Source organism: Parasteatoda tepidariorum, chromosome 8 (genome assembly GCF_043381705.1).
Source record: "Parasteatoda tepidariorum isolate YZ-2023 chromosome 8, CAS_Ptep_4.0, whole genome shotgun sequence".
In the NCBI taxonomy this organism is placed as follows: Eukaryota; Metazoa; Arthropoda; class Arachnida; order Araneae; family Theridiidae; genus Parasteatoda; species Parasteatoda tepidariorum.
In genome coordinates this window covers 75,539,236-75,550,657 of record NC_092211.1, presented here as the reverse complement: position 1 = coordinate 75,550,657, position 11,422 = coordinate 75,539,236, and the positions used below count along the sequence as shown (strand labels likewise).

At 25.5% G+C, this 11,422-nt stretch overlaps 1 protein-coding gene across 2 annotated transcripts in view; it reads left to right on the top strand.

Moving 5' to 3' along the window:
- The window catches only part of LOC107449904 (nicolin-1), a 13,771-nt gene extending 3,504 nt beyond the window's left edge, over positions 1–10,267 (top strand). Inside the window, exons 3-8 of one of the 2 annotated variants that reach the window (XR_006225304.2) lie at positions 2,350–2,456; positions 4,324–4,437; positions 7,403–7,483; positions 8,659–8,763; positions 9,648–9,794; positions 10,038–10,267. Coding sequence is in view for 1 of the 2 variants with exons in the window: in XM_043043678.2 (XP_042899612.1) it covers positions 2,350–2,456; positions 4,324–4,437; positions 7,403–7,483; positions 8,659–8,763; positions 10,038–10,073 (443 nt within the window). In the remaining variant the exon portion in view is untranslated. The remainder of the gene's footprint in view (positions 1–2,349; positions 2,457–4,323; positions 4,438–7,402; positions 7,484–8,658; positions 8,764–9,647; positions 9,795–10,037) is intronic. The other variant, XM_043043678.2, reaches the window with a different exon arrangement.
- The last annotated feature ends 1,155 nt before the right edge of the window (positions 10,268–11,422 follow it).

Genomic DNA, 11,422 nt, shown 5'->3' with positions numbered 1-11,422 from the left:
TACAAGAATCTCCCCCTACTGAAATCCCCCCTAGAAATTCTAGATAATTGCCTGTTTGAGACAATTTATGAATAGGTAGGGGTCTGTTGATATTTGACATTTTAAAAAAGAGGACAAAAGAGCCCAGGGCCATAAATACGATAAAGATAAGTTAAAAATGCTAACCATTTTCCCGTATCCTAAACTAAGGTGGCTATTTTTGGGTATCAAATGACTATGTGTGTTATGTTGAGGGGGAATCATCTTTATCAGTTAGCAGTGAGAAGAAAAGGAATGGTGGGAAGAGTGTTTTATTGCTTATTGAAGGAAAGGGTGGCTGTGACATTTCTTGTAGTTCTCTAAACACCTGTTTTATTTTTTCAGACAGTGCATTTTTCTGTGTGTATTTTATTTTTTACTAATTTTCTTTTAATTATATAATATAATAAGTTGCGCTTTGTAAAAATAAGAGAGAGAGAAATTAAAAGTTATGGAAACAAAACGGAAATATTTTCTCAAAATAATGAACCCTGGCTTCCCAATTATTGGGGGGGGGTCCGGACCCCTCGGACCCCTATGGTTCCGACGCCAGTGCTGTAAATGAATCCTGTTCAATTAACTAGCATATTTAACTAACACATAATAGGAAATAATGAACAAGAGGAGGTAAGCAGTTTTACCTATCTTGTAAGTATAATTAACAACGAAGGAGGAACTGATGAAGATATACTGAGTAGAATAAGCAGAGCCCAATACAGTTACGCTATTCTTAATAACTTCTAGAAAAACAAAAGCATAACAAATTCACCAAAAATTAGAATTTTCAATACTAATAATGTTAAATTTGTCCTACTACCTACAATTTGGAGTGAAAAGGAATATGTGTATGTATTTATTTTACTATGTATATGTACTATTTTATTAAGACGATCGCATAACTACAGATGAAAAAATTAAAAATTTTAAAATAGATGTTTAACATTACAACAAGCTCTTTACAATTATAAACACCTACCAGACATAATTAATATATTAATAAACTTTAAATTATTGTGTCAAAGAGAAGATGCACCAATGCACTCCTACATTATACCCATTCTCTACATACCGGGAGAGAGGGGAATACTGCTTGCGCTGAATACACTGTATTAAGAGCTTTCCTTTTTTACCCATGAATGGCAACAGGGTTTGACATTGGGATTTGGGCATTCGTTGGCTGACCCTCTACGGCGTAGGAGGGCGAGTTTCATTCTCCTTCGATTGTTAAGTGTGTGGTTACAATGTTTGGTAGCAGATATGTTTGGAAGAATCTGTGTATATTGTGAGAGAAATGATGAATCAACAAGTTTAAGTATATGCATAATAATTCTGAGTGTTAATCACCTGATTAACACTGATGATATTAATGCATCAATTTAAGTAATTGATTATGTTTTATCTCTTTGATCCCATGATGGTAAATTATTACGACAGGTGAGATTGTCATATATTAATCAAGTTGTTATAAATCTGAATGTAAGTAATTATTTAATATTTTGTCTCATTATTTCAAAGTTCATTTTGTTCAACCGTATTTTATTTTTCAAATATATTTTTTGCTCTAGAGAATCATGAAAATTAACTGCTATACTTTCTTTGTTTGAATCAAATCTAGTGTGTGTTTTAATCATGGTAAATTATCTTACTTTCATCTACTCCTCGGAGTGTTGCATATTTCTATGTTTGAAATATAATTTTGATTAAGTTTAGCAAGGGATAATGCTGCTAGCATGAATGCTTTGTTCAAAGAAAACTAATGATTTGAAGGAATTGATTAAATCAATATTGTAAATTGTTTTACAGCATGTATTATAAAGCTAAGCTAATACTATTTAACGCTTGTACATCAATATTAATGAATGTATTACTTGTCTTCTCGAAAGATAAAATATTTATGGTTAACTTGCAGTCAGTAATATGACGACCCTAGTATGTCACACATAGTAATAGGCATTAAGACAAAGTTTTCTATATTTTTCTTGAGCTTAAATATTACTTTAGAAAATTACAATATCAAGCCTATCAAGATAAATTATGCAAAAATTATAATTATGCAAAATGAGTAATTTCATACTGTTAAATATTATAATATAGTCTAATAGGAGCAATATTTCATTTATGCAAACTATATAAAAATGAATTTTTTAAGCATTTTACACAGATGTTGTCCTCAGTTCAGCATTTTATAAATTGTAATAATATAGATGTTAAAATTTGTCGTAAAGTTAAACAGCAAATTTACCATAATAAGGAATTTAAGCAGCATAATGTTTAGTTAACAGCAGTTGTCACTCACATCTGTAATTTTAAAAAATATTTATTTTATCTTAGATAGAGACATCCTTCCTTGGCAGGCATCTATTCGTCGTTTTATTTTAATGCAAGAACCTGAAAGTGAGAGAAGCTCACAAGATATTTTTTCAATCTCTGCTAAAGATGTAAGTTTTACTTATTTATTTCAAATTGATTTCATTATTTTTATCACTTAGAATATTTTTGCTTTTTAACTGGTCAAGCATATTATTTTGAGTAAGTTTATGCAAAAATTTCTCAATTCTTGTTGAATAACTAAAGGAAAAACAGGAAGGGAAAGAGAACAGAAAGGAAATTTCTTTTTACACTAAAAATAATCATTCATTTAAATAAAATACATTTATAATAGGACTGAAGTTTTATTTATTTTTATTATTATTTATAAGTGTTACTAATGATAAGCATAAACTGTATTCCGAACATCAAATCTCATTTCCCTTAAGTATCTTTTTATAGTTTTTTGTTTTGCAATTATCACAAACTTAGTTTGTTTGTTTTTTTTCCAAATTTTTAAAGTGAATTCTCTAATCATATTTAACCGTAGCAATTTTAAATTTTATTATTTCAGTGTTTTTCAAGTATCATTCCTAGCTCAAAATTATAGTAGGATTTAAAACTAATTCATTCTAAACTGCATCACTTGCACAGCTGCCAAATTGTACTGTTGTTGAAAAACATTTTACTAAGTGGTATTATAACAACACATAAAGTATTAAGACTTTTCTAAATGTTAAGCTATCTTGCCAACGCTTGAATGCATAATTGTCTAACTAATTTATATTACATATATATACTTGAATTATTAGTTTGTCATGTGACCAGAAAAAAATGTCAGATTTCATTTTTAAAATTTTATGTATAAATGTTGCTTTTTATATGGGTGTCAACTTGTCCGGGAAATAAAACCGACTTGTGCCAAATCCTAACCACATTGCTTTTGGCTTGAAGTTATGGTGCTTAACCTCCATGTTCCCACAACTGTTGTAGGAATACTTATATGAAGAAAATAAATTTCATGGACCATACAAGTTGGCAACAATAGGCTTGTATTATGCCATATGTATAAGATTTGGGTGATTTTTTCTGAACTGTTAACTTAATTTAAAATATATTCCAGAATAATGTATCTAAAATATTATAAAATAAGTTTATAAATTGGCTGAAAATAGCCTATATTAAAAGTGAAATTTTCCCTTGACAGCCGATTTTCACATTATTTTAATAATAGTTTTTACTATAAAATTATTTATTTTTTTTTAAAAAAAAGTTTAAACTGTTTATATATTTTTGTTTGAAAAAGTTATGCTGCCAACTATTTGCTACCCACACTGTGTTAATTAAAAATTAACGTTATATTTTTTTCTTCAATTCATTTCACTAATTAGGGGTATGTATCATTTTGTGATATCTGATGTGTAAATCATGAAACATGCTAAATTTTTATTTCATAAAAAATATTTTTAAATCCCTGGATTATTATTGATCAAATGTAATGTGTTTAGTACTGAATAATTTGGCTATTTTCTTGGTCATTAATTGTAGAATAACTTAAAAATAAAATAAAGAGAATATTGGACATGATGTTAAGAGTTTTATGTTAGTGTTTTGCCATAAATACAGCTGGGTTTTTTTAGTGTTAAACACCAAATGTTTAAACACTGAGGAAAAATATATGTATGGTATGATATGCACCAGCAGAGAAGGGTTGTGTTTTGAAAAAAATTATATGCTGAATTTCATTATCGTTTAGAGTTTAAACATTGAGGAAAGTTCTTGTTCAGAGACTATAATATGTCCATTTTTGTATTTTATTTTGTGCTTTATTCACATTATTTTTGTTTTATTCTATGTAGTACAAAGTATATCCTCTTCTTTTTGACCTTTTGTTTTATTATGAAGCTGTTTTAGAAATTTTTATATATTATAAGTGTATTTGTGTATGTAGAGTGTGAAAATGTTATAAAATCTTTCCTCCTTTATGTTTTATTTTAGAGTGGTGTGACTTTAAATAGTGTGGTGAACTTAAGAATTATTTTGAAACAGCCTTCATATAGATGGAAAAGATTTGGAATCGAAGAATTAACATTCTTTGGAGAACTTACAAAGGTGATGGTTCTATTATGTAAATTTTATTTTTTAAACCAATATTGCTAAGTTAAGTTATTCAATTTTTTCAAATTATTATATATTTGAAATGTTCAAGACAGGGTTGTCAAGTTTTTGATGAGCTTTTTCTATGTTTACCTTGCAAGTTTTTACCATGGTTTTTAACATCATGTCCAAATCCCAAGTCTTTTGCTGACATTGTATTTTCATTTTATTTTAACTAATTAAAGTTTAAATGAAAAGTGTATCTTAAATGGTGTATTTTTTAAGAAGAGTTATAAAAGATATTTGACAAAAAAAAAAAATTACTTCAGATAGTTCACAAAAATTTGATAACATATTTTTCTAACGTGATTATTTCAGAATTTCATATATCTTAAGTAAAATGTATTGTATACTTTTATAGGTTTTATTTCATTAAACATATCCTATTATTAATTTTAAATATCAAAGCAATTACACTCTAAAAATTCTGTTTCAATGACTTTTATTTTTATATTAAGAATGAGAGGTTTGTGTCTCAAATTATTTAGCCCTTGAATACTTTGGTAAAATCTTTTCTGTGAGAAAAAAACAAAAGAAACAAATTAAAATAATCGAAACCATCTCATCATTTGCTTTCAATCTTCAACACTGAAATGATGTTTCATAGTACAGTCGTCCCCACTATATCGCATATCGGATAATCGAATAACCCGCTTATATGAATAAAATTTAATGGAATCAAATCATTTTATATGAAACCAATGTTAAACTTCCCCGTTTAAAGGATATTTGTAGTTTCTTATCTCTGCCTAATTGCATAAAGAAGTGGTACTGTAATGAAAAAAAATTGTCTATTTTTGAGACATGTTAAAATGGAATTTCTGTTTTTCAGTTAAGATAAAGATATAATAGGTGGTATGTTCATTAGTTGATCTAAATAGGTGTTAGGAAAAATTTGTTAAATCTTGCTGGTATTTATACATTGAAGTAAACGAAGGGGTTTTTACCCCTCTTTGATTTACATCACACACACACATAATTTAGAATGTAAAAAAAGGTACCAAGTGTTTTGTGGGCAAGACTTTTGGTCCCCTCCTGTTGTGCTATTAGCTTTGATAAGAAAAAGTTTCAAAAACCTAACGCAGTGTACAATATGTCTTTCTCTTAAGTAAAATAAGCATTGTTTTATCCAGTGAATATTTCTGAGTTGGTTGCAAGCTGAGCACAAGAAGGAATGATGTGAATTAATCGAGAAAAAAAAGCAATGAATCTTGGAAACAAAAAATCCCAAACTAAAATAGCACATTAATTTGGAATTTCTCAAGTTTCAAAGATTAGAAAAAAATGAATAAGTAAATTTTAAAAAAATTCTGATTGTATTTGAAATGAATATGCAAGTCGTGAAAATCTTAGTAGGAACTAAAATGGAAAATTTTATTCTGATAAATTGACGAATTATACGGGTATAAAAACAGTCTTTTATAGACTTTTTCGGAAAGGATCAAATAATATTTTAGTACTTATATTATACTTTTCACTAACAATGATTTATTTTCATGTAACTTAAAGTGACATTTGTATTTTATGATACTAACACAGACAGTTTTAATTATAATTGTTCATAAAACTGAGTTTATTTAATCAAAGCGCTATACTATGCATTAAATACCATTAAAAAGTAAAAGGCTGGAATCGATGGTATTCCTTTAAGCGGGGTTGACTGTATAACTATTTGGCTATCTATACTTTTAATGTTTTGCAAGTAACATTTTTAATCAAATGAAGTCGGTAGACTGCCAGTTCTGGTAAGTGTATAAGTATTCATAGTTGGCGAATGTTATAAACGAAATATTTAATTCTAAGAAATATTTATGTAGCAACCATATTTACCTTAGCTATGCATGAAATGCAGTAAAAACATTAATTAATAATATCAGTGATCAATTGTTTTCTAAACATCATGTTAAGTTACAAGAGGATATTGAAATTAAAATGTATTTTTTAGCAATGAGGTATAACTATAAATAATAATTTGTTTATTCATAATTGTTATAATCCAATTATTTAGCTCTAAGAAACATTTATGTTGCAACCATATTTACTTTAGCTGTGCATGAAATGCAATAAAAACAAATATTCATAATATCAGTGATGTTCAATTGTTTTCTGAATATCATTTTAAGTTACAAGAGAATAATTCTATTGAAATTAAAATGTATTTTTAAGTAATGTGGCATGGTAACTATTAAATGATAATTTGCTTATTCATGTTTTTAATTTTCAATAATATAGACAATAATATTGAGTTTAGGATCCGTGCATGAACTGACAGAAGTAAATCACTGCTGCGTAGTGTGACACATTATTTAAAATGCATTAATTAACTTTTTTATACTTTGTGTGTCTTATACATATGTAATTATATTCATTTTTATAACAAAAGGGTTTGAAAAGTTTAAGAGCAAAATAAAGTTTAATTTTATAAAAGTTTTGCTAATTTTTAAGTTCAAGCATTCACTCTATATTCTGTTTGAATATTAGAATAATTAATGCGACCTCATATAAAAATTTTAATTTATTTCATTTTGATGGTTTACACTTTCGACAGGTTAAACTTTTGAATGTAATATTAGAAATTGCTTTTATGATTTCAAAAATAATTTTATTTTGCTTTCTAATTTATTTATGTATTTTATAAAGATTTTTTTATTATGTTTTAAATCCTAAATGCTATTTAAATATTTAAGCTAAACTATTTTTATTTAATGCCTTACAATGGAAAATTGCTATTTTAATGTTATTATTTACAGGTGTGCTCTAATTTGAAATATTATTTTTAAGTATCTATGTATATAGCTGACACATGCTTAGATTGATTTAACAAATACTTTTATATCTATGCATGTGTCTGAAATGTTCGCATTTATGCATGTAAGGAATAATATTTTGTGTAATTTCTTAATTTGCAATTTAAATTTAGGATTCAAAGCAAACTGTAGTATCATATCCTCTGTCTGCTGGTTCTAGAAGATCAGAATGTAAAAATAGCACCACAGAAATTGTAAGTTTTTTGTATTTATTTTCTTCTTCAAATAACTTGCCAAAGAATGTAAATTATTGTTTTTTTATTCCATGACCTTATTTTGAAGAAAACATTTTGCTTTTCATTGTTTCAATCATTCTGTTACCGAAAATAACATAATTGTGACAGCTAAAATAAGTGAATAAAAACGGATAAATTTTACAGAGAACTCTTGCAGTTAGTAAATTAAGTGCGATTTCCAGGCAAAAAAGGTTGTCATTTGAGCTATGTATAAAAGAGATATTTAATTGAACAAGTTTCTCCTGATTCAAGTAAGAGTCCGTTTCAATTTTAATATCCTTCTTCATAATGGCTAATGTTTCATATAGTTGATTTAAGAATTGTCCTTTTTAGGTTTGTTTGAAATTAATACTGTTCAGACAGTTATGAGTGCGAAAAATCTTCTTCCTAAATTATTTTTCAGATTGCAGTTAAATAAAATCATGTGCATTCTATAGTTAAAAAATCAACTGAATATTATTGTTTACTTTAAAGTATAATTCTATTTTATTTCATAGCATTCTGCTCATTGTAGCTGCTTTGTAGGTGAATAACTCAGCATTACAAACTGAATTTTATAATTGTACGGTGCTAGTATTGAGAAGTTTTTACTTGATGTTAAAATAATGTATTTTGTAGGATATTGTAGAGAGGGGAGGGAGACTAAAATAATGCTTATTTCTAAAGTTTTCTTATTTTTTTAATGTATAAATTTAGCATAAATTAAAATTGTCTGCCTTCTTTTTTAACGAAAAATAGTACTAAGTCAGAATATGAAATTTTGATGGTGCTTTATTATAGAAAAATATTTATTTTAGTAGATGGAACCTGTTATTTATGTTTTTTTATTTATATAAACTTAAAATAACTATACTAAATTGAAATTAGCAATAAATGCTTTATAATGATCTAATTTAAAATAGTTTAAAATAATTGTATTTATTTTGCATAATTTTCTCACTTATAAATTACAATAACTATAAATTTAAGTTTAATGTGTTACTTTTGCTTATATAAAACATAAATTTCATTATTTATTTTGACTATTGTAATTTTTATTAAAATTCAATTTAAAACAAATCCTAAATATTAAATTTTTTTTTCAATAAGCTAATTTGTAAGTAAGCTAATTAACTAAATTTTGTTGTTTTTAGAATAAAAATGACAGTATGGAAAGCCCAAGGACTAAATACATACTTGCAATATCTGATGTAATGAAAGATAAACAAGCAACAGGTTGTGACGTTGGCAGATTTGAAGTAAATATTTCCATAATAAAAAACTATGCATTATTTTTACATATCATAATAAATTTATTCTTATATCCATAAACTTTCTATCCATAAATGTGGTTAAATTAGGAATTTAATAAATGTTAAATATAATATATCAATCAATAATAAAATAGTTGAAACTTCTAATATAAAAAATGTTTAAGATTTCAAAACTACAGACAGCCGTTATGCAACCTAATGTGGCGAAGTTAGTTGATAAGTTTTGTATTTTGTTATTTACAATTTTGTACACTTTAACTTGCAAACATATTGCTTAAATATACTTTTGATTTTATAAATATATATTAAGGCAGTAATATGAATTATAAAAGTTATGTAAATATAGCGGATTGTTACATAAATAAAGCTAGTCTTATGTAGATTTTCCATTGTACATTACTATGGAGCAAAAAGTGTTCAAAACTGCAGCATGCATCACAGAATATTTAAAATCCCCATTGAACAATTTATGTTTGGTGTAGAACTTTTTACAATTTATTATTGTCTTGAAAAATACTATTTGCTGTTAACAATATTTTTACATAAAACTATCTAACACAGTGAGAGACCAGAAAAAAAGAGATTAACAATTGAATTTTTAAAATTAGTCATTCTGCCTCATGTTTGCCTTAACATCTTTTGCCTAAATAGCTTGAAAAAAATTTTTTGCTTATATATTTGTTCTTTTTTTATTATGTTCGCCTGTTTTTAGTTTGCTATTTTTCATATTTTGAAAATTATTACATAATCTAGAAAAATATTTAAAAATGCATGTTATTTTTATTTGCAATTTGTTATTTATATTATTTTTCTTTCATATGCTGGCATGTTTTGCTTTATGTTTTTAGTTTGCCCTTTTCTCTTTTCAGTCTTGAAAAAATTGCTTTATGTTTTATATATCTCTTTATTCAACAAAACTGGAGAGAATGGCTTGCTAAAAGGTTATGTAGTTATTATCAGGCATGATATTACCACCTGTGTTTGGAAAATTGTTTAATGTGAGGTTTTAGCACAAAGTTAGTATCTTTTTTTTATTATTAATTAGTAATACCAGAAATTATCTGATTAAAGTCTTCATTTAATTAATTTATAGTATTTAGTTTAGATTATAATCAAATTCTTAATAGTTTCTAGGTTTATTTATTTTTATGGTTGGCTTTAGTAATTCTTGTTGCTTCAATGTACTTTTCTCACACAGTTTTAAGATTAATATCAAATTGAAAGTGTGTTTGTTATTTAACATTCATATTTTATTTTAGGTTGAGGGATTCTATGACATAGGTCATCTGGTGTGAAATATTTTTATTTCAAAGAAATTCTTGATAAATTACATTGTTATGTATTATACTTTAGTTTGTATCTTTGATGAAATTATTTATTTGTAAATATTTTATTTTTGCACTTTAGCCATAATGTTTTAAGCTCTAGAAGTGTTATCAATAGAAACTTCTATATTGTTTATTTATTAAAATATTTTTAGAATCTGTTACATTACTTATTCTTCCTCCTTTTTTTTTCAAATGAAAATTAAATAATAAATACTGATTATGTAATTGCTAAAAAATTAATATGCTTAGTGCTAAATAAAAATGTGTGTTTACATATGACTAATCCATTTCAGTTAATTAGGTTTTTACATTAGACTAATAACTTTTTACATTAAAAAAATACAACCTAAGTTACAATCTCTTAAGAGTACCTAAGGGTTATCTTTCTAAGATTCTAAAAAAGGTTTTACAACCAAAAGAAAACATTATAAAAAATAAAGAAAATTTTGTAATGTTATAGACATAATCTATGATCAAGTTATATTTATTTTTAGATTAATGATTAGAAAAACTTACATAAACTAATTTTATGACTGAACTAAATAATCTAAATGAATAAGTTTAACATTTATAACTTTAAGTTGACAAAAAAAAATATTTAAGCAGTTTTTTTCATTATAACTTAAATTAACTTAATTGTATTGAAACAATAAATTTATTTTACTACATCATTTACTATAATAGCTGTTTATAGTTTTTAGCTTCTAAAATTTTATAAGCAAATATTTTTTTAAATACTTTCATGTTTATCAAAAAAAAATAATTTAAATAAAAAAGAAATACAACAAGTTTTAGATAGATCATTTTAATGTAGATAAATAATCTATTATTATTTTAAAAAACTTAAGATTTTAAAATTAAAATTTACTTCAAATTAAATATTTTATGTATAAAAAATTTAAATTCTTAACACTGTTCTGCTGTTGCATACAAACGTGGGCTTAACTTTAATGCATTTAAGCTCTTTTGCAATAAATCTATAAGAAACATGTGTCTAACAATAATTAAATAATTTTAACATCTTTTTTTTTTTGTATGTTCAAGCTCTCTATGAAGTTTTAAGTGCTTCATAAAATATTAGCTTAGTTTAAGTAAGTTTCATAAAGCAATTTCAGTTTTAAATATTTTTTAATACCTCTAGCTTTTTTTTGAGCGATTGCAATTTTGTTATTGTCTTAAATATAGTTCAATAAATTAAAATATGATTATTTATTATCAAAAAAAATTTGTTTTTACTATTTTGTCAGAATCTAATTAAATTTAGTGTGTTATTTATGTACAAAATAAATAGAGTATCACATAAAATCAAAAATAGA